Source organism: Megalobrama amblycephala, linkage group LG11 (assembly GCF_018812025.1).
Source record: "Megalobrama amblycephala isolate DHTTF-2021 linkage group LG11, ASM1881202v1, whole genome shotgun sequence".
Classification (NCBI taxonomy): Eukaryota; Metazoa; Chordata; class Actinopteri; order Cypriniformes; family Xenocyprididae; genus Megalobrama; species Megalobrama amblycephala.
This window is the reverse complement of record NC_063054.1, coordinates 23,369,785-23,393,282: the sequence shown is the minus strand read 5'-3', so window position 1 is coordinate 23,393,282 and position 23,498 is coordinate 23,369,785. Positions and strand designations below refer to the sequence as shown.

Sequence of the window (23,498 nt, the reverse complement as noted above, 5' to 3'; positions counted from 1 at the left end):
GTGAAATGGTGACAATGTAAATAGTACAACTCAAATTATTTATAAATCATCATATTTTAGTGTACATATATCTGTAAATATGCCAGAATTACTATAATAGAACAGTTTTTTTTATTTTGACCCCTTACTCAAAGACTTCAGATATTAAGTTCAATCTAGATAATTACCAAAAAATAATAATAATTATACAGACACATGCACACACTATGACCAATTACATACCTCTAAGATTGCTCTTTAGCAAAAGTGTCAATTTCAAATACTCCAAGGAGAAGCATCCATGCCATAGCAGTGGGGCTGTTTGCATGACCACAACACAAACTCCTGAGCCCGGGTAAATTTCAAGCTGTGAGGAAAGGCAAACATGAATTAATATTAAAGATATATTAATAAATAGAACATTGCTTTAACAAAAAGTGTTTAGGGGGCCTGATACAATTTAGCTTTGCATCACATATTTTCTATACTATTACTACTCTTATTAATAAATAATAGTAATAATTATACTTAACAAGATATGAAGTTAAACATCCGCCTCCGCCAGAACAACTTCCATATTCTTAAAAAGCTTGGCCTGCATTTTCTTTTGCTCAGAAAGTTTTGGCCTGGACTGATGTTGTGTCCTTGTTGGTTTTTCTAGGGTGGACTGTCTCTGTGGCTACGTTTACATGCACAAATTTTCGTCAATCCGAATGAATCGAATTCGATTGCAGATCTGTTTACATGTACTGTAAACATTGTAATCTGATTCAAATATCCGTTTATATGCGTTTTATATACATTCCGATTAAAACTTTTGCGCACGCGCTCTGCGTGTGTGACGTCTTAACATTTGCGACAACCATGGACGTGACACCAACAGAGCTAATCATTATTTTTGCCCTGTTGGCATACATATTCATAAATCAGCAACGTTTTTTTGTGAACTTTTACTGTCTTTTCTCGGCCAACGAAGAAGAATACAAGCAGCTTTACAACATCCTGTGTGGCTTCATCACATTACTCTGATGCCCATTCCTCCCCCATTAACCCGCAGTCTCTGGATGAAGATACGGAGTCAAGATTGGTGGGAAAGAGTTGTTCTGAAGGAGTTTTCAGATTCGGAATGGAAACAAAATTTTCGAATGACACGGTGTTCATTTTTGGCTTTATGTTCTGTCATGAAAGAACACATGAGCCCCGCGGAGTGTACAGTGCGTGCCCCCATTCCTTTAATAATGCGTGTTGCCGTTGCCTTGTACAAACTAGGATCTTGCGCCGAGTATCGAGTGATTGCCAATCAGTTTGGAATCCATAAAAGCACAGTGAAAAAGTGTCTATCTTTTCTGCAAGGGAATGCTCAAATCTCCAATAAAAACTCTAATTAAAGTACCTAATGAAGATGAGGCATCAAAGTACGCCCAACGTTTTGAGAGGTACCACATTCCACAAATAATGGGGCTGATCGATGGAACTCATATTCCGATTCTACCTCCCTCTGATGGATATAAAGACTTCGTGAATAGGAAAGGGTGGCCCTCCTACGTGCTTCAAGCCGTTGTAGATGACCAAGGCCGGTGAGAATTTTTTTATATGTACATTACACGCATACACACACACACACCTCTGTCCTTGAGTGTTTTATGTATGTATATATATATATATATATATATATATATATATATATATATATATATATATATATATATATATATATATATTTTTTTTTTTTTTTTTTTAATTCTGTACAAACTATATATTCCTCAATAAAATGCAGAATACTTTCTGCATTATTACATTCTCAAATCATGTGCAATAACTGTTGTAACATTTCAAATTTCGCAATTATTCGTTGAAGTTATTGAATTTTTTTTAAAGGCAAGTGGTTGCAGTGCATTTATTGTAGCTACTTTTAAAGAAACGAGTTTAGTTGGCTAACTTTCAACATTTATTTTTTAATTATTTAAAAAGAAATGTGCCACATACCTTAAATTGAAATTTTTTTTCAGCGTTTAATTTAAAAATAAATAAATAATAATAATAATATATATTTATTAATAAAAGCTAAAATGGAAAAAAAAAAAAAAAAAAAAAAAAAGCAGCATTAACTAATGATGAATAAAAAAAAACAGTGCCTAACTTTCCACATTTTTTCCCCCAGCTTCTGGCACATAAGCTGCAAAATGCCAGGCAGCGCCCACGATGCAAGTGTGCTTAGACAATCAGAACTCTTCCAGAAAGCCCACCTGCTGCCCAAGGTAAACTAATCCATTTAGATTATTACATTTTCTCAAATTGTGATTTCGTATGGCAAACAACTATAATGATGACTTATTTTCTAGGCTGTGAAAAACGTAGAAGGACAAGACCTCAGGCTAATGGTTGTTGGAGATCCTGCTTATCCCTTACTTGACTGGTTGATCAAGGGGTACACAAATTCTCCCAATCTTACACCAGAGCAGGAATCATTCAGTGTCTACCTGAGTTCACTCAGGGTAGGTGTAGAGATGGCGTCCGGCAAGCTGAAATCAAGGTGGCGAGTGCTCCTTAAAAGAAGTGACTTTCACTTCTCCTTTGCACCGACGATGATCGCTACATGCTGTGCACTGCACAACTTTTGTGAGAAGCGAAATGATGGGGTGAATTTAAACTGGTTAAACGACATTTGTGAGACTGACCAACTCTACCCTCAGCCTACCCAACCTGTTCATGCTTCGGTCAGCACAAGCGGAAAGAATGCAAGAGAAGCACTGACCCAGTATTTGGCCCGTCATTTTCCCCTCCGTCAAGGTCACCTACACTGAAAACAGACACTTCCAAAAAGAGTACATTACTACATATTTACTATTTTTTACTTTTTAAAAAAAAAAAAAAAAAAAAAACATTCTCTGGTCATGAGTACTTATCAAAGCAATTAACAAAAACACCTTAAGAGTGAATAAACCATTTATTGTAAATTTTGTACAGTACTGCCCTGTATTTTCTTTTCACACACTTTAAAATAATCTTTTAGTAAATATAAACTGCAGTATGACATCACAAAAACAGAAACCACTGCGAACAGTACTGTTAACTTTTTCTTAACTACAGTCTATAATCTGCAGCATTTCAATAAAGCAAGCTTAAAGTGCTTATCAAAAAGATCTGTGTGACCTGTGTAAACATGTTTCAAATGTAAACTAAATGTGTTGAACAATAACTGTTGTGAAATAAACATTTTACAAAAGGAATGTCTGTTTCCTTAGGCTACAATTGAACACAGATTATCACAGATTCATAAATGTGTACATGCTAGTAGTGTCAGCGTTGTGTGGAGTATTTTTTGAAGAATGACCCCTTGTTTCTGCATATGAGTGCTGCGTTTGGGGATGGGGGCGGAACATCAGGATACGATTCGTCTGCATGTGTAGTGCTGATGTTTGGTGTAAGATGCCACTAAGACCTGAAAGCAGTTGTCCTACAAGCCGTTCATTTGATCTGGAATGTTCCTCAACTAGTGTCATGAGGAGCCTCTCTTCATGTTCCTGGTTTCTTTGCAGTTGCTGTTCCATCCACACATTTTGAGTCTCCTGCATCTTTTCCAGAAAGGTCTGCTGCTCAAATGACCACATCTTTATAGCTTTTTCATAGCGAGAAGTTATTCTTGATGTAGGTCCTACAAAGGAATTGCAGATTCGTATTATATTTCAGAAAATATTGCATTAGACTGCATACTTTTGAGTCAAATTGAAAGTCTGCAACTACAAATAATCAAATCTACTCCAATGTAAAAGGTAATTTGGTCATGCTTAAAAAGCTTTAAATTACAATAGACATGAAGGTGTTGATTTTGTCGGATCGTGCGGAATCTGTGCAAGTAAAAATATAATATATTCCTTAACGCAAACAATATATGAGATATAGATACACTTTTTTTTTTTACACTGCAAATACATACTTGATGTTAAATATCAGGTGATTATTAAGCCAGAATTTTATCAACAATTCTTAATAACCTTTCCTTTTCCCAATTTTACTTGTACTCTAGGTTACCTTGTATTGCCTAACATTTGGCAATACATACTGTTAAGTGTGTAAACTGTAATGACAAATTGTATGTCTGTCATTTTTAAGTCAATTTAGACAAAAGCATCTTCTAAATTAATAAATGAGGAGTTCAGATGAAAAGGCCTAAGTGTGAAATGTTCTTTAAAATTATTATTTTTTTAATCAGGGTCTTATGTTTATGTTCGGTTATTTCACTTTAATGGCAATGTAAAAATCCTATTCAATGCAATTAAGGTGAAATTACTAAACCTAAACACAGGAGCCTAATAAAAATAATAATTTTAGAAGAAAATTTCAGATGGCACTTAGAGGCTTCTGTAAATGTTGAATCATGCAAGTAAAAGTCTAATTAATATTATAATAATAAAAATATATACATACCTTTTCTCTTTCGTGGCCCCTGTGAAGAGGTCTCTTCATGTAAACCTGGGGTGATTTCACTACTGGAAGACGCCATAGAAGCTTCATCAAAAGGGCTGTCTATATTGTCCTCGGAGTATGAATCTTCTGAATGAAGAATACACAGTCAAATTTAATGTTTGTCTGATGTTTCTTATAGTACATTAGCTTGATACCACCAACATAGAAAAGCCCACTAGGTTAATTACATGGATTTACATGGTTTAAAATACAGGACACAACTGTCAAGGTAATCTCATAGGCCTACCTACATTGCGGACATTTGCATATCTCCACGAAATTACATTTCTGTCACTAATCACGAAGAAGTGTTCGCTAGATCACCTGAAGTAACTAATTTAAACAAGTTACATATAAAAGCAGTGTTAGTTAGTCTACCTTACCTGGACTGTTGGTCGTGTCTTCCGAGGGCAAGTCCTCGGAGAAGCGGACATCCACGCCGTTATCCTCAGGGTTTGCAATAGGACGCTCTCCCATAAATGAATCAATAATTTCGTAAAACGGAAAATCGGACGGGTCACTACCACTTTTACCATTCTGTGATTTAGCTTTGAAGAACGCCGTTTTTAGTAACTTCCATCTGTTTTTGATTTGCTCGATTGTTCGACTGAAACCTGCAATCTGCATTTCTTCAAACACCTCCTTAAACAGCTCGTTATTGCGGACCTTTCTTCTGTCCAGTCTCTCCACTATTTTTTCTCTTTTAATACGATTAGTAAATAGTTTGTTTCCTCCGTCGTCGAGTTTTTTCCACCCGCCGCCATCTTCCCAACTAAAGACGTGAACGTGAACGTGAGTTTGCGCGCTGCGTAATAAGTGTTACTGCGCATGTGCCCCAGACACTTCTGAATACGATTGAGAAAGTAGTCGGATTCAAGCGTTTACATGGTCATTTTTTGCTGTTGGATCGGATTAGAAAAGGAATAAAGCACCCCTTCCAATCCGATTGAAATTTCATTCGGATCGAGCTCAATCGGATCGATTAAGGTGTTTACATGAACGTTTTTCAATCCGATTGAGCCTTCAATCCGATTACAAGTTGGGTGCATGTAAACGTAGCCTATGGGGAAAAAAGGGGAATACAAAGTGTAGAATCTAAAGCAAAAGTTACAACTAGGGCTATATTTTTTAAACACCTCAAGGCTTAAGCTAGCCCTAGACTAAAATGCATGTTTGAGCTGTTTTAACTGAAAGAAACTTGTACTGATATATCTTAAATCATGTCTAAGCCATTGTTCCGTCACAAGATGCACACAAGTAATGGTTTTTTTCCCCCTCTCTCTAGTGTACGTTCATAAAAACTACTTAAATATTCATATTGAACTAAGGCCTAATCCTGGCTTAGGCCTGTCTGTGAAACACAGTGTAGTTAACAGTCATGCATTTTTATTTCTCCACTACATGTGTCTGGCCGCTAAAATATTACTTTTTAAAGATATTATTCTCACATAAACATTTAAAGATCATAGAATTATGCACTTCAGTCTAATAATCTACTCGTAGTTAACGTTAGCTGTTAAATATGAACATACAACGCACACAATTATGCAGTAATAGAGAAATTTAAAAAACGTAACACGGTTAATTTCTGCTCAACTAACCGATCTGTTCTTCTTACCGAGCTAGTAAGCTGGGCTAACGTTACCCTGACCAGTAGTTTGGTAAATCAATGGCTCATGCAGTTTGGCGATCATTTCAAATGTATTCTCCGTGCAATATCAATGTGTGAATTATACTTAAAAAAAATCAAAAATTACCTGCAACTTTATGCACCATTTTCTCGTACAAATGCCATCCGCTTTGAGGTTTTTTCTTCAGTCCACCTCTCCACTCAGTTAAATCAGATCTGTCATCCAGTCCATCCAAGAAATCATCATTGTCTAAGTTTTTTTTATGTGTGATGTTGGAACAATGCTCCAATTTTCATTCCATTCTTGTTTCCAGTCGACAAGTGCGAACAGCCGTGGACCGTTGGTCTCTATCCTGAATGCGCGTAATTTGGCGAAATTGGCGGTCTTTTGATTACGTTTGAATTTGGGCGCGCGCAATGACGTAACTGTGTAGCATCCTAAACGCAAGGCCTGAAATGCATACTGAAAGTGTTTCTAGCATTTTTGTTTGTTTGTTTGTCTCTTAGGTCAAATCTAAACGCTTTATTCAATAATCAGTAAGCATTAAGCATACTATTTTCATTATGTAACTCTTGGTTTAGATCACAGTAATGTCAAATAACAACAACAACAAAATTAATTTAAACCATACAAAATGATTAAATAAGTCATTTAATTAAAATAGTTTGAAGTTGGGTTAGATCTTTATTTTCATTTCATTTGTTTTTTTACAACAGTTTGTGTGAGCTATAAGATAAGGTAAAATAAATATGTAAAATAAATCAAGTTTTTAAAAAATTGTGCTAATTCTAAAATGGGATAGAAATTGAAATGAAATGTGGATTGTGTTGACTTGTTAAAAGTTCAGTCTGTACAAATAATGAAAACATAAGGAATTAATACGGCAAACAAGCATGTAAAATGTTTGTATGTATGTTGTTTAAATAAATTGGAATATATAAATTGAACATATTTGTGACATATATGGTCATAACATATAATATTATATAAACAAAATTCATATACATGGTATTAATATATGTCAATATATTTATTTAATATGGACATTTTATATATGTCATAAACATATATTGGCATATATAAATTAAACATATCTGTGACATATATGGTCATAACATAAAATTATATAAACAAATATCATATACTTGGTATTAATATATGTCAATATATTTATTTAATATGGACATTTTATATATGTTATAAACATATATCAACATATATCTGGAGATATGTATATATGTGATAGCAATATATTGTCATATATTTTGCATATATGACAGCGTCTCTTGCGATATAGGGCCATATATGTCAAATATTACATTAACGTATGGGCTTCCTGGAATCTGGAGTGCCTTGTGTAATATCCCTCTACTCCTCCCCTCCAGTCTTTACATTTTCCAGTCCTGTACAAAAGTACTTGTACCATAAGCATTTACAAACCACAGCGATCAGACAAGACAAAGGGAACCTGCCATTTCCCCTACCACCATGAACCTGCACTTCATATTTGACAGCTTTGATTTTAAAAGCTGGATCATTTTATTTTTTGTATTTCTGCTCATTGCTGATATGATCAAAAATAGGAATCCGCCCAATTTCCCCCCAGGACCCTGGCCTCTGCCATTCCTGGGAACTGTTTTCACTAAGATGGATTTTAGGACCATGCATAAGGTAGGAGCTTAAGTTTTTTAGTTTTTAACTTGTCTGACAATTTACATTCATTTTAGCATTCATTTATTGCCTTGTTACTGGACTTATAATAAAAGGTTTAACTATATAAATGTTTCTGATTGATATAAATAAAATAAAATAAATATTTTGAATTTCAGTTGGCTGAAGTCTACGGGAAGGTGTTCAGCCTAAGAGTGGGGAGTAAGAAACTGGTAATCATATCTGGATATAAAAATGTAAAGGAAGCCCTCATTACTCAGAACGACAGTTTCATTGAACGTCCAAATCTCCCACTGTTTCATAAAGTTTTTAAGGGAATTGGTAAGTAAACTGACCATAATGCTTAAAAAAAAAAAAACAATTTTTATTCTCAAATGGAGTTGATTTCTTAATGATAATCAATCTTTTATCTTTATGTGTCATTATGTAGGTTTAACAATGAGTAATGGATACGTGTGGCGGATGCATAGGAGGTTTGCTGCCTTCCATTTGCGGACCTTTGGAGAGGGGAAGAAAGTCCTTGAGCACAGCATCCAGCAAGAGTGTGTCTACCTTTGTGAAGCTTTTAGGGAAGAAAAGGGTATGGTCTCTAAATGTCTCATCAACTGGAGAATTTTAGTTCATTGGGGCAAAGAGGGATGAAATCAATTTGCCAGTTTGATTAATATCCATGCTTTCCCTCAAACAGGACCTTTCAACCCTATGGCCATCTTACATGGTGCCGTCTCAAATACCGTTGCATGTTTGACATTTGGACAACGCTTTGACTATCACGATGAATGTTACCAAAGAATTCTGCATCTTGACAATGAATGTGTTCAGTTACAAGGTTCTCCAAGAGCACAGGTTCATGATAGCATGTAGTTAATTCACTGTGAGTTAGAATATTAAAGTAGTGTAAAAATCTGTATTCATCATCTACTATATCATCTTTTACAGCTGTATAATGTGTGCCCTCGGCTCTTGGAATATTTACCTGGCCCCCACCAGACCATGTTTTCCAACTATATTAAGATAAAAGACTTCCTGAGAGGAGAAATCATTAAACACAGAGAGGACTGGGACCCTTCAAACCCTCGTGACCTTATAGACAGCTACCTGACTGAGATGGATAAGGTAACTAAAGTGTTGTTTTTTTTTGTTTTTGTTTTTTTTTTATTAAAATTTTGAATAATTCAATACTTTTTCCCCACAGAAAAAGAGTGACCCTGAGGCTGGTTTTAACATAGAAGGGTTAGTGATATCTTGCCTAGACATGATTGAGGCGGGGACAGAGACCAGTGCTACTACATTACGCTGGGGTCTGCTTTTTATGATCAAATTTCCAGAAATACAGGGTTAGTGTGGTTTTAGTTTTTATTTACTGGTTAAAGAATATTGCACATATAAATGTCCCCACTTTAAGACTAACTTGTATTTCCCTTTCAGAAAAGGTCCAGGCAGAGATAGACAAGGTGATTGGACAGTCGCGTCAACCCTGCTTGGCTGACAGAGTTAATATGCCCTACACTGATGCTGTTATCCATGAGATTCAAAGATTTGGGGATGTTGTTCCACTGGGAATCCCTAGACAAGCTGCTAAAGACACAACACTAGCAGGGTACTTCATTCCTAAGGTATGAATTCTGTTCTATTCTATTCTATTCTATTCTATTCTATTCTATTCTATTCGACACTAGCTCAAGTATAGTCTTGGTTGAAATATAGAGGTATTTTAATATATATAGAAAATGATCTGATGTTGGCAATTAGTTTTCATTCTCTCTTCATTAGGGCACCTTTATTACAACAACCTTATCTTCAGTCCTGCATGATCCAAATGAATGGAAAACCCCAGACACCTTTAACCCAGGACACTTCCTGGATGAAAATGGACAGTTTCGGAAGAGAGATGCCTTCATGCCATTTTCAGCAGGTAATGTTTTGTAATTGGTGTTAAATACACAAGTGCAAGACAAGCACACACTAATTAAACTTGAACACTGAAGTGAATTGAGAGGGCAATGTGCTTTTATAAATGAATAAATAAACTAACCCATGTTACGATGTATAATTTACTAAGTATTTTTTTCTGGCACAGTGAATTATTATTGATTATCGTGCACGATTATCGCCTATGTTTAATGCCTCATGATTAAACAATGGGCGCCAATGTGAGTGTACACACCGACGTGCAAAACGGCAGGTGTAAAAGCATAATTAAAAAAAAAAAAAAAGCCTTGTGTTCGTTTTTTTTTTTGGTTTGACGCGCTGTGTTTATAACTGGCCGACCAATGAGATTGGCACTTTTGTTCACATGCCTGAAGCTGCTGAAATTACAGTAAAACACAACATGGTGGTGCTGAAACCCAAAGGGTTTTGCCAAGCACACACTGATAAGAAGATGACAGCGACGAAGATGACCTCTACAAACTATGGGGGTTGTGTCTAAAAGGGATACAGCAACGGCCGGAAGTGAGGCAAAATTTCACAATAAAATAACAGTAAATTAATTTGCTACTTATCAGATTGTGTTTTATTAACAACTACACCTACCCCAACCCTAAACCTACCATTACAATAATGCAAATACAGTATTAAATGAACCAATATTGCTTTTGTCCATGCCCAGTGTCCGTAGCTGTATCCCTGCTCTGCCAGTTCTCGGCCACACCAGATGTGTATTATATACTATTTTATTTCTGTATTTTTATTGTTTTTTTTTTGTTTTTTTTACATTAAAGAAATATAGTTGAGAATGTTTATTTCATAAATATGTTTATTTGCACTACCATTCACTTGCACTACTGTCATTGTGACTTATTATCTCCTCATGTCTATGCAATTTTATATCTGTATTTTTATTGTTTTATTTACATTTAAGAAATATTATTTAGAATGTCTAATTCATAAATATATTTATTTGCACTACCCGTTCACTTGCACTAAGCACAAGCACCAGTGAAAATCGTTGGGTATGAACACAAAGATCTCGAAACATCTCGAAAAACGCTGGCGATAAGTGTGTGCAATAATCGTCCCGGTGTGTACAAGGGTTAAGGAATCGAACTGGTCAATTGTTTTTGTTGGATGTTACAACGCTACATGTGACAAGCTACAGTACTTTGAGAACAGCTGAACTGTCACACTGTTAGTGATCCTAGTGTTAATTTTTCCAAGTAGCATTGCAGTACTTCCAGTTTGTTTTTTTCTTGTAAATGCTACAATATTGAGTGTAACTTTGCCTTATGGCATTTGTTTACAGGCAAGAGAGCGTGTGTGGGAGAGCAACTGGCTCGTAATGTGCTCTTCCTGTTCTTCACCTCCATGCTGCAGCAATTCACCATCTCCAAATGTCCAGGAGAGGAACCCAGTTTGGAGGGCGAGATATGGTTCACATATGCTCCTGCTCCCTTCCGCATTTGTGTGTCCTTACGTTAGAACAAAACAATGTCATTAAAATCAGACATAAAGTATGTGTTTCTGGCTGAACATCAACCGTAATTATACAACTTAGTTATACTTTATGCTATAATCTCCAGATTTTATTTTTAGCGTAAACAGTAGAGAATTGTACTAGCAATGTCAAGGTCATGGGTTCCATTCCCAGGAAATGCATGAACTGATAACGTGTATACCTTAGTCTCTTTAGATGAAAGCATTTGCCAAATACATAAATGTCAAATGTTGTATAGTAGACTTGTTTTTGATGTATAAATGTTCATGTATCAATACATGTATTAATGCACTGTGTAAATGATTTACAGAAGTGTCATGTGAATAAACTGCACCTGAGTTGAACATGTCACAAAAAATATCTCTGTTTCATACAAAAAGACATATACGAATAGAATTGTTTCAGACAAAAAAAATATATTATTTGAGTTATACAGAGTGAAGGAATGTGTCACAGACTCATTACTAAACAACAGCTGAGGTATTATGTAACATTGGGGCCACAGACCCATGAGAGGCCTCTTCCTGTTGAACCCTAAAACACTTTGAGTGTACAGACTACACACAGCAGACAAAAACTCCCTTTCAGATTCAGTGTGTGTACTTGTTTTTTTCTTGGGATAAATGCCCCTCTCTGACTAGTGTGAGGAGGGTTCACATTCTTTTGTCCCATTTTTAATGGGTTTGTTTGTTCAATCAACTGTAAATTCTAAATTTAATGGATTGTATTAATTTTATGCAATGTTAAAAGTTAAAAACCGTCTCAGGTTACGCATGTAACCATGGTTCCCTGAGAACAGGGAACGAGACTCTGCGCTGATCGCGCTATGGGGAACGTCACTCGTGACTCGTGTTCGAAATGCCAAGAATAACAACACTCCAATCCTATTGGCCGGCGACAGCCTATCACGTCAAACGGCGTGAACCGTGACGTATAAAGGGAGCGCCTGGGGAAGCAGCCAACATCTTTTCGTCTTTGAGGGACTGTTCAGCAGGCATCCCGAAGCATGGCAGGAAAGTGCAGAGTCTCGTTCCCTGTTCTCAGGGAACCATGGTTACATGCGTAACCTGAGACGTTCCCTTTCGAAAGGGAACTTCAACTCTGCGCTGATCGCGCTATGGGGAACGATATACCCACGCCGCCATGCTAGAGGAGAATGCATGCCCAAAATGTCTGGACAAATGTTCTGCAGTTTCAGGGAAAAACCGGGAGCAATTCTCCAAGGCTGTCAGTGACAGCATTCCCTACAGCCAACAGCTCAAGTTGAGCCTAAAAAGAGACCCTCCAAAAAAGGAGGCTGTGCGCTAGAAAAAACCCTGGTACAGGGGAGCACAAACCAGCCTGGGGCCAGTCTGAACGGGAGACTTCACAGAAGTCTACAACCAATGACCAGCTTAGGGAGCTAAGCACAATTACACAGTCAACCCAAAAGGGAAGTACGAAGCTCAGCCTAACAGACAGACCGTACTGTGGGCACATAGCCATGGAGGCCGGAACAAAGGGCCTACAACATAACTAGAGTTCTTAATAATGAACTAAGCATTCCACAGAAACTCAACACATGAGGCGATATTCCAGGATGGCCCGTAAGGCCAAGCACCTGAAACATAGCATGCTGGAAGCATGACCACCAAGTAATTAAGTAGCTGTGAGTGCCCACGAAAACAGCCCATCCAACACAATCCAACGAGCAGTGTACTCGGAAAAAGCACCTTTCTACTCTTTAGCAAGAGGAGTACAGTGTACGCCATCACGCTGTCCAGTTTTTTAATAAGCTATCTGGTATAGCTCACTAAACTCCCCACTGGAAGGGTTTCAGGACAAGCACGGCGGATACAACTCGAGCTTTTATTGTGTACAAATGCACAATAATCATCCACAAGCTAGTTATGTGTGACGTTTTAGCTTGTCACTCAACTAATCAGTTAGTTCGACTGCTAGGTCGTAAACCTACAATGAAACACAAAAAACAAACATCAGAATTAAATAATGAAATTATACAATCATAAAATATTAATTCTTAATCTGAATTACTAGCAATGCCAGTTTACAGACACTCACCGGCAAGCGTACCAGTCCTGATCCAACAACAGAATGAAAATGAACATAGGCGGCGCCTGCGCACTGACTAACTACGCATATACATATACATAATCTGGTGACTAGGAAAGATAATAAAACATATCTGTAACCTAATAAGATTAACATATATGAAATATAACATAAATGTGCTCACATTTAGAATGAGATGGTAAATATACATACTTATTTCTTCAAATACCCCAGAACATAATAATAACATCTATCACTAATGATATGCATATGTAAAATAATAGCGACACCTGCTGGAAAGTTCTACACACGCACTAAAGAAGGCCCCATGGGCCTATAACCTCAGCAGACACGTGGCATCAGCTCGTGGCAGTGTTATCCTAAAGGAAGCAAAAGCACTCGAAATGTACTCAGTAAAAGCACCTTTTACTCTCTAAGTGAGAGGAGTACAAAGCCAAACTCCAGCATGATAGCAAAGGAGGCCTGTGAAAGCCTACGACTCATGAAACACGCGCCGTCAGCTAGTGCAATCACGATTCACCCATGGTGAAGAGACATACAAAAAACCCACACAAAGCTGTGCCAACACGCAGAACGAAAGGAGGCCCTGATGAGGGCCTACAACCTCCATGAACACATGGCAACAACCAGTGGTAACTTATGACAAACGGCAGCCAACAGGCCAGTACTCGAAAGACCCATAGGTAGGAGAAGTACACACTACGCCACAGAACTCAACGAAAAGCCTGAACTAAGGCTTATTCGTATGGAGGGGGCGTGGCCAATGGCGGCATGTGTCATAAGACATGACTCAACCATGGAAAGAATCTAGATATAACCAACCCAGCTGGGCCAACAGAGAGGCTACAAAGGAGGCCTGGTAAGGCCTACTACTTTTAAGCACCATGTGGTGCCAGCCCATGGACATAACAGGGCCAATGCTCAAAGGGGACCAGTTCTAGACCCTACACGATAACTGTGGGGAACTAGCTACACATCCTGAGCTTAAGCCTACACATTCCAACAGGCATTGTACATATAAATATGCTATCACGGTCTAAGGAAGGCCTATAAGGCCTAACACCTCAAATAACGTGAGCATAAGCCTGAGGCAGTGTTAAAAAGTGTGAGCAAACTAGCGATCGTAAACCAACAGCGCCCCAAAAACAAGCTGTAATAAAGAGAGGCTATAATAAAGAGCCAACAATCTAACAGCAAGTGTAAAACAGCTGCTGTGGTCATGATCGACTGGGCGGAAGTCGAGAATATACTATTCTAACCAGAATAGGACACTCTACACTCACCCCGAGTGGGCAATCCAACAGGTGATGCACTCAGTGAAACACAAACCCTAACCGGGGAGTACAATAAAATACCATGTTCATAGACAGAGGCTAGTCACAGCCTGCTATCACAGAAACAGGTGTTAACCTGTGGCAGCACTAGAGTAAGCTCACAAAAATATGAAGGGGAATATGGGCAAAAAACAGCCACCAACTCCCTCAGGAGGAGGCCAGAACTAGGAACTATACGACCACAAGGGGATAGTAAATAACAGGGGAATGTAAACAAACAAACAAACACCTAGCCTAGCTCTAGCCTAGCCGCTGGCTAAGGCCTACTGGGCCAAGCAAAGCTTGGGCTTCATCTTGAAACCTTCAAGTATGAGGAGAAAATGAAGCACTGCAAGCAAACAGTGCCAGGCGGCTGACAAGCTGTCCTGTACACAAATAACTGAAGCGACAAGTGCTAACTCAAACCAAACTAAAGTATTAGCTGAGAAGCTACTCTAACATAGGAGGCTACAAAATAGCGGCCATAAAGCGGCCTGCATGTTTTGAAAACTAGCCAACCTAATGCTACAGTTATTTTGCCCAAAAAAGCCCCTTCTAACTTTACTGACTACATGCTCAGGAAAGCTATACAGGAGAAACAAAGTCCACACTTTTTATAAACATAAAAAGGGAGGTGAAAGAAGAAGGAGAGGGTAGATATAAACAGGGACGGACTGGGACTAAAAAACGGCCCTGGACTTTGACTAGGCCCGGCCCAAAGCAATCGGCGTGCGGAAACTCGACAACAACAACAATAACGCCTGGCATGAGTGTCACAAGACTTTAATTGTGGCTCATGATACTATACCATCCAAATTATAGCAATAGCACTGATGTTGACTAGATGTTGTGTTAAAAGCATATTAGATTAACTTGAATACTCATATAGCAGGGGTCTCAAACTCAAATTGTCGGGGGGCCGTTTCTGTGATTGACACCTCATAGGAGGGCCATATTATCCTTCAAGCGCAAGAAAGCGCAACATTTCAGAAAATGTACTTTCCTTTGCATTATTTCTCATTTAGCCTACTTCAAATTTCATTAGGCCTACTAAAATATTTTTTATACCTATACTATAAATATCTTATTTACCATACTAAATGTAAACAGCAGTGTCTCTCTCATTGTTACAGAGTGTAATATAATTATATAATACTATTACTAATATAATACTATTAATTGAAATAGTCTGGTGCGACTTCTCACATCCAACAAGATATATGGAATAAAAAATCAGTAATTTAGGAACAAAACCAGCAACACTTGTGGCGTGGAGGGGGTCAGAAATAAACAAAAAAACTGGAGCTATATATCAACTTTATTTTGCCCAAAAAATAAAAATCTCTCATTGTTACATACATTATTAGCTTTTAACATCTAGTGGAAGTATTTTCCCTTACTTTATGTTAGCTTAAATAACATTAAAATCTTGCACTGAACAACAGTGTACTGAACAAATACAATCCCTGAATACATTTGTACCAGGGGCGGACTGGCCATCTGTGTGATCTGGAGAATCACAGAACGGCCGGCCCACCACCCGCCACGCACGCAGTCATCATCTGTTTTTTCCCCCCACTAATCTGTTTCACACTCCAGTACTGTAGGTGGCAGCAATGCACCTTTAAGTTGGATGCCAGCTGCACTGGCCATGGCCGCCAAGTAAGCAGCAAAGACGTTAGATCAGTGGTCTCAAACTGCCGACCCGCGGGCAATTTACGGCACGCCTACCACCTCTACCCGGCCCGCAACTGATCTCAAAAATAAAACATAATCCGGCCCGCTAAATTATTATTATTATTATTATTATTATTCTCTAGTTGCTACCTGTCTGATATGCAAAGAAAAAGTCGCCGTTCTAAGGGGTATTCACATATCGCGTCACATCAGCGGCCGCGCCGCATTCTCCTTTCCAATGCGCTTTCGCACCAGTGGCGTCTGTCGTTGCTATGCAACCATGAGCCGCGCTCTCAATCGCTTCTATTATGAGCACGCTTGCCTAAATTACAGTAAAAGCACTCGACTTTAAGTCATGAGCGCCGATTTAAACCACAGAAACGCGTCCGATGCAGCCATTAAACGTTACCGATGCTCAAACGGCATCTTGGACAAATGTGGCCCAGCTGTGTGAGCACAAGCGCTGCAGGTGTCTGTCAAGAAACAAAGTGTACAAATGTATTCAGGGATTGTATTTGTTCAGTACAGTGTTGTTCAGTGCAAGATTTTAATGTTATTTAAGCTAACATAAAGTAAGGGAAAATACTTCCACTAGATGTTAAAAGCTAATAATGTATGTAACAATGAGAGATTTTTATTTTTTGGGCAAAATAAAGTTGATATATAGCTCCAGTTTTTTTGTTTATTTCTGACCCCTCCACGCCACAAGTGTTGCTGGTTTTGTTCCTAAATTACTGATTTTTTATTCCATATATCTTGTTGGATGTGAGAAGTCGCACCAGACTATTTCAATTAATAGTATTATATTAGTAATAGTATTATATAATTATATTACACTCTGTAACAATGAGTATGGTAAATAAGATATTTATAGTATAGGTATAAAACATATTTTAGTAGGCCTAATGAAATTTGAAGTAGGCTAAATGAGAAATAATGCAAAGGAAAGTAAATTTTCTGAAATGTTGCGCTTTCTTGCGCTTGAAGGATAATATGGCCCTCCTATGAGGTGTCAATCACAGAAACGGCCCCCCGACAATTTGAGTTTGAGACCCCTGCTATATGAGTATTCAAGTTAATCTAATATGCTTTTAACACAACATCTAGTCAACATCAGTGCTATTGCTATAATTTGGATGGTATAGTATCATGAGCCACAATTAAAGTCTTGTGACACTCATGCCAGGCGTAATTGTTGGGCTGGGCCTAGTCAAAGTCTAGGGCCATTTTTTAGTCCCAGTCCGTCCCTGGTACATAGTGCATAAGTGCATAGTGTCTAGTAAGCTACTCTTTACACTGGGTGAGCCAAAGAGCAAATATAGATGAATGTGTGGGTGTGTGGAGGATTCAATCATTAGAACTATGGCAAAAGTCAACCTAGATTAAAAATGAACCTGCAAGGCATAAACTCCAATAGTCCTCCAATAGTCCATAAACCTCCAACCTCATTGCTCTTCTCACTCATGCTGCAGAAAATAATTCAATCTGAGACTTAATTCTCATTAACATGTATGAATTACAACAGGTGCGAATCTAATCCATCAAGATCTTGTATAACTTTGAGTGCGTTCTGTGTGCAAAACTTGTGAATGTGAATTACACTGAATTACATGTTTTAAGTTGCTGTAATCATTCGGTAAGTTCTATACAGGCACGTGTGGGGGGTGGGCTTTGGGGGCTCGAATGTGAGGGGAGTGGCAGGCTGAACAAATGGACAAAGACTGCCTGTTCAACATATTCTGCTAACCTCACATGTTCCTTCCTTGCTTGTCATGGCGGTAACTGCAATTCTCGAGATTCTTGATTTTAAGGCACTATTGCTCTTCGTAGTGGCTTTTCTTTTAGTGGCAGACTACCTGAAGAACAGAAACCCACCGAATTACCCACCAAGCCCTTTCTCTCTTCCACTTCTAGGAAACATCTTCAACATTGACTCCAAAGAGCCACATATATATCTGACACAGGTGAGTAGACAATATTTCCACTTCTGGGTTGATAACACAGGACAAAGTATTTATTCATTTTGAGAAACATAAAAAAACGTTTACTGCTGACACTTTGCATAATGGACTATGACCTGTTTGAAGATATGTTTTGATAGTGGATATCACTTAGCAAGAATTAATATTTGATAAGAAAATATAAAAATTAACTCATGCAAACAAGCCTCAGCAACAAACAACAACAACAAAAATACTCAAATTAGATGCAAATGAAATAAATGGTTTTATTAAAAAAGAGGTATAATTCTATAACACTGACATGTATCATGTCTTCTAGCTCATGCTTGCAGTTTGCTGACAAAAAACATTTATGGGCCAAATGATTTGCATTAGTTCCAGTCACATGTCTCAAGCCTCTGAAACGTTGTCTTACAGCTAGGCCATGCCTACAACAATATCTTCAGTCTGCGATTAGGAAGAGACAAAATGGTCTTTATTACTGGTTATAAAATGGTGAAGGAGGCCCTGATGACTCAAGCTGAAAACTTCGTGGACCGGCCCTACAGTCCATTGCTAGCACAAGTCTATTCAGGCAATGGTAGGTTAAATGGTTGTGACTTGTTGATTGAAAATGATTGTGAAACTGATTGGAGAGCGCGCGATTTAAAGGGGCTGCAGCATGAATCGGCGCATTTCTAATTATGCCTCAAAATAGGCAGTTAAAAAAATTAATTAAGTTTTAAATAAAATTATGGGGTATTTTGAGCTGAAACTTCACAGACACATTCAGGGGACACCTTAGACTTATATTACATCTTATAAAAAAAAACGTTCGATGGCACCTTTAAAACATTTTTTCTTGAATCTATAGGAAATAAAAGCTTTTCAGTAACTAAAACCAACATATGGTCCCAAAGCTAGATCCTAAATTTGCAACCATATAAGCCATTCTAGTGTAATTATTTAGTTTATTCATTTTTTTTTTATTACATAATTTTGTCTATTTAATTTTGATGTTATGTAATGTTTATTTCTATTATTCAAATAAGTATTTTAAGCAGCATTTACACATGTCCCAAAGCTTGGTAACAGGGTTTGAAAAAACTACTCACATAAAGTCAGAGAAAATGAATAGAAATCAACACAGCCTACATAAATAAATATTTTCTGGAGTTTATATACCTACTTTCACTGGTCATTTGTTGAGGAAAATAAAATTAGACCATAGTTTGTACCCTCACAATAATATGTAGATTATTTGCACCCCTGCAGCTGGACTCTTCCTCAGTAATGGTCAGATGTGGAAGAAGCAACGGCATTTTGCTCTGTCAACGCTGAGGAACTTTGGTTTGGGAAAGAAAACAATGGAGCTGGCCATCTGCGAAGAGAGTCGCTTCCTGCTGGATGAGATGGACAGACAGAAAGGTACACAATACCTAATATCATACATGTGTGTACATGGGTGATATTTGACTCTTGTGGTAGGGGGGCAAGAATTATTTTTTTTTTTTGCAGGTACAAAACGTTTTTTTTTTGTACCTGCATCAGCAAATTATTCGCAGAAATTTTAAGCAAACAAGTTTAAGTTTGCTTGTTGTTTATTTACTCACTTATTTAATAATTCACTAAATTTTATTATCACAGGAAATGACAATCAGTGTCCATCATTTTGCAAGCAACTGGTGATAAAGAAAAATGCCACGTCGCAATATTGAAAATATTTCCATGATAAACCATGAAGGCGAGCCAGTTGATATCACACAAAAAATGTGCAAACTTTGCATGAGAGTTATGCAGGTGAAGAAGTCTCAAACTCCAGTCAATTAGGCCTATTCACTACAAAAACTGAAAGTTAAAACTGACTGAGCATATAACAGCGCATATTCTCTTAGAGACAATGAGAGATGAATCTAATTTATTTTCTTAATATTTGTCTTGTGGCCCATAGTGAGGATTTTTTTTTATTTTTCGTGAAATGATATCGCGGGGCAAATGAATTGCAATATTAATTTAATAATAAAAGTAGCATGATAAGAAAATGTCTTTCCGCGCTCATGGGCAAAGGAGTAAGTTTGAAAGACTTGCGCGCTCAACTGTGCACAAGACGGAGGGGAACGTGGGAAATGAAGTATACCCGGGCCTTAAATACTCCAAATTAGTGGGCTGGAGCTCACCCCCACCCCCCCTAATGTCACCCATGCATACATATGTAAACAGTCTTGAATAAAGTAAGGTATGGTGAGTAAACGTTTGCAGCATTAGTTCAAGGTAAATAATGAGAACTCATTTCATATTCGTTATTCTCAGGAGCTGCCTTTGACCCAACAATCCTGTTCAACAATGCTGTTTCCAATATCATCTGTCAAATGGTTTTCGGTCAGAGATTTGATTATGCTGACCATCAATTCAGGACAATGCTAAAATATATTTCTAAAAACATTCAAATAGAGGGCTCCATTTGGGGGCAGGTAAATGAATTCTTTTTCTTTTCTGATAACTGTCCTTTATTCTTGGAAGCTGGTATCTCTCAATTTTGACCTTTTTCACAATTCACAATTCCGAGTTTAGATATAAACTCTACAGAGCCCGTAAAGGGACATGGTGATGGAAAAAATAGAGACGGGATGAAAATATTTTTCAATGCTTTTGCATTTTCTTGCAAACCCCTGCATTTAGTTTGCAGGGGAATGCAAAAATTTTGAGAGGGAGTGCCCTAGAAGGCCCTAAAACCCAACAAGATTGCCTTTGATAAATCTATCTATTCACCCATCATTAATTGTGGTCATGCAGCACTAGAATAGACCCTTGATAAAAAAAAAAAAAAAATTCTTTCAGCTCTATGAAGCATTTCCAGGCATTATGAAGCACCTTCCAGGTCCACACAATGAAATGTTCAGTAACTACAAGATATTACATGCCTTCATAAGAGAGTTTATCATCAAACACAAGGCTGAACTGGACCCCTCAGAGCCTCGGGACTACATCGACAGCTTCCTTATTGAAATGATGGAGGTAATACAACTATTAAAATGACAAGATGACTACAAACTAGCCTCTCTAACTCACATTTATTTGTATGAATACAGCAACTTATTTGACTTTTTCTATCCCTGACCAGAAGCCACATGAAACAGCAGACGGTTTTGACGAACAGAACCTTGTTCCATGTGTTCTAGACCTGTTTCTGGCCGGGACTGAAACTACATCCACCACATTATGTTGGGGTCTCATATACCTCATCACTTACCCAGAAGTACAAGGTAAAACAACAATTTATGCATATAAGTAGTAATATATATGGAACTGACATTTGAATATATGGTGTTATTTGTAGAAAATGTCCATGAGGAGATAGACAGAGTGATTGGACGCTCACGGGAGCCGAGTATAGCCGATAAGGCCAACATGCCCTTCACTGAGGCGGTCATCCATGAGATTCTGAGATTTGGAGATATTGTACCAATGAATGGCTTACGAGTGGCTGACAAAGACACAACCCTTGGAGAGTGCTTCATCCCAAAGGTGAGTGATCACCATAAAGTTATGCATATCTTCATATTGTAAATATTATATCACTTCCAAAAGAGATGAATGTGGCTGATTGATGTTTCACTTTGAAAGATCAATGATGTAATTTGTCACAATATGAAGTCTAACTCTTTCTGATTCATTGTTTAATCCAGGGTACAGCAATTATGACCATACTGCACTCTGTTCTCTTTGATGAGAATGAATGGGAGACACCCTATAAGTTTAATCCAGGGCACTTTTTAGACAAGGAAGGCAAGTTTGTGAGGCGGGATGCATTCATGCCATTTTCTGCAGGTAAAGTGAGAGAAGAAACAAGAAAAGGAAGTTTGGGGTCAGTAAGATTTCTTTTTTTTTTTTTTTTATTATTTTAAGTAATCGAGTGATAGTAAAGACTTTTATATTGTTACAAAAAGTATCTTTTCCAAATAAATGCTGTTTTTTTAAACTTTGTATTGTTCAAACAATCCTGATAAATAGCACTGAAGGATCATGTGACACTGAAGACTGGAGTAATGACTGCTGAAAATTCAGCTTGTCCGTCACAAGAATAAATTACATTTTTAAATATATTAAAATAGAAAATGGGTATTCTAATATTTCACAATATTACTGTTTTACTGTATTTTGAGCAAATAAATGCAGCCTTGGTGAGCATTAGAGACTTCTTTAAAAAAAATATTTACAAATCTTACAGACCCCAAACTTCTGAATGGTAGTGTAAATGAACTTATTAAAATGTTTATTTACATTAACGTCTTCACACTCTGTCTCTCTCTCAGGAAAGAGGGTCTGGGGTGAGTTTCCCGAAAGCATCGTTGGTGAACCATGGTCGCAAGTCCCATTGAACTCTATTGGTAACGACGGAACTTGCGACCATAGTTCGCTTTGGGAAACGCACCCCTGTTTGGGGGAGCAGCTTGCTAGAATTGAGCTCTTCTTATTCTTTGTCAGTTTGTTCCAAAAATTTCGATTTTCAGCCGCAGAGGGTGAAAAGCTCAACCTCGATGGAGTGATAGGAGTAACACGCACCCCGCACCCCTTCAAGATCCATGCAACGGCACGCTGAACAAATCATATTCACTTTGGAAATCAACAATATTATAATCAATTATATTTTACATGTTTTACTTAATATGACATTTGATCTGTTTAAATCTTTGAGAAAACAAATCACTGGAGGTTATGACCGTTTTTTCTGACTCACTTAAATACAAAAGTTCAGCAATTCATGTTTGATTAAAGGGTGCGTGAGAAAACAGCTTTAGTTCTCATATATCAAACATGCATAAATATGCTTAGTAATGCCTAGTATACAAAAACCAGTGTTGGATGAACATTGTCCTAGTTCCAGGTGAATAATAAAAAAAAAAAATAGAGAAAAGTTCAAGTTACACATCACAGAATCATCTACCATTTGGCACAGATTTCAGATTGTGGGGTCAGGTGATGAAGTTCATGTTTTAAAACTGATCATGCATAGAGAGAGGTATTAGACAGCAAATATAAGCAAGGTTTTGTCATTAGATTAAATAATTTGAAATCAATATTCTCATGTCACTATGTTTATGTGCTGAACTGTTTGTGTGCCCTCTCAAGGCTGAGGAAACATTTCCTCATCCACTTGTATTGGCTCTATTTTAGATCATTAAATACATAATATAATATAATACTTTTTAATTTTTGTCATTTCTATTCAAATTAGTTAAATCTGATATCTTTAAGAATTATGTGTAATTTCAGCACTACTAGTGTCACAAAGTGGGACTGCAAAAATAAT

The 23,498-nt window shown here is 37.5% G+C and overlaps 4 protein-coding genes across 8 annotated transcripts; 3 read left to right on the top strand and 1 right to left on the bottom strand.

Moving 5' to 3' along the window:
- The first annotated feature begins 357 nt into the window (after positions 1–357).
- LOC125278055 (protein ALP1-like) lies at positions 358–2,792 on the top strand. Its single transcript, XM_048206795.1, has 3 exons — positions 358–1,556; positions 2,141–2,237; positions 2,322–2,792. The coding sequence occupies exons 1-3, from the start codon at positions 1,336–1,338 to the stop codon at positions 2,781–2,783; spliced, it is 780 nt and encodes a 259-aa protein (XP_048062752.1). The 5' UTR covers positions 358–1,335; the 3' UTR covers positions 2,784–2,792.
- A 121-nt stretch (positions 2,793–2,913) lies between these two features.
- Positions 2,914–7,042, bottom strand: LOC125278056. 3 transcript variants are annotated; one of them, XM_048206797.1, is made up of 3 exons: positions 4,830–7,042; positions 4,408–4,530; positions 2,914–3,634 (listed from the first exon to the last, which is right to left on the bottom strand). In XM_048206797.1, exons 1-3 carry the CDS (start codon positions 5,071–5,073, stop codon positions 3,246–3,248), a joined length of 756 nt encoding a protein of 251 aa, XP_048062754.1. In that variant the 5' UTR covers positions 5,074–7,042; the 3' UTR covers positions 2,914–3,245. The 3 variants fall into 3 exon arrangements, with proteins under 3 accessions (XP_048062754.1, XP_048062753.1, XP_048062755.1); XM_048206796.1 differs by having other exon boundaries at positions 4,408–4,533; positions 4,830–7,035; XM_048206798.1 differs by having other exon boundaries at positions 4,408–4,533; positions 6,204–7,034.
- A 349-nt stretch (positions 7,043–7,391) lies between these two features.
- LOC125278054 (cytochrome P450 2J2-like) lies at positions 7,392–11,528 on the top strand. The gene is made up of 9 exons (XM_048206794.1): positions 7,392–7,748; positions 7,907–8,069; positions 8,179–8,328; positions 8,437–8,594; positions 8,688–8,864; positions 8,944–9,085; positions 9,177–9,364; positions 9,522–9,663; positions 10,993–11,528. Exons 1-9 carry the CDS (start codon positions 7,566–7,568, stop codon positions 11,166–11,168), a joined length of 1,479 nt encoding a protein of 492 aa, XP_048062751.1. The 5' UTR covers positions 7,392–7,565; the 3' UTR covers positions 11,169–11,528.
- Positions 11,529–17,904: 6,376 nt separating this feature from the next.
- Positions 17,905–23,388, top strand: LOC125278051 (cytochrome P450 2J5). Of its 3 annotated transcripts, XM_048206787.1 has the most exons (10): positions 17,930–18,211; positions 18,626–18,788; positions 19,463–19,615; positions 20,498–20,658; positions 21,026–21,202; positions 21,309–21,450; positions 21,525–21,712; positions 21,874–22,015; positions 22,501–22,510; positions 22,622–23,388. In XM_048206787.1, the coding sequence occupies exons 1-10, from the start codon at positions 18,020–18,022 to the stop codon at positions 22,785–22,787; spliced, it is 1,494 nt and encodes a 497-aa protein (XP_048062744.1). In that variant the 5' UTR covers positions 17,930–18,019; the 3' UTR covers positions 22,788–23,388. The 3 variants fall into 3 exon arrangements, with proteins under 3 accessions (XP_048062746.1, XP_048062744.1, XP_048062745.1); XM_048206788.1 differs by lacking the exon at positions 22,501–22,510 and having other exon boundaries at positions 22,699–23,388; XM_048206789.1 differs by lacking the exons at positions 21,525–21,712; positions 21,874–22,015; positions 22,501–22,510; positions 22,622–23,388 and adding an exon at positions 22,038–22,320 and having other exon boundaries at positions 17,905–18,211; positions 21,309–21,431.
- Positions 23,389–23,498: the final 110 nt, after the last annotated feature.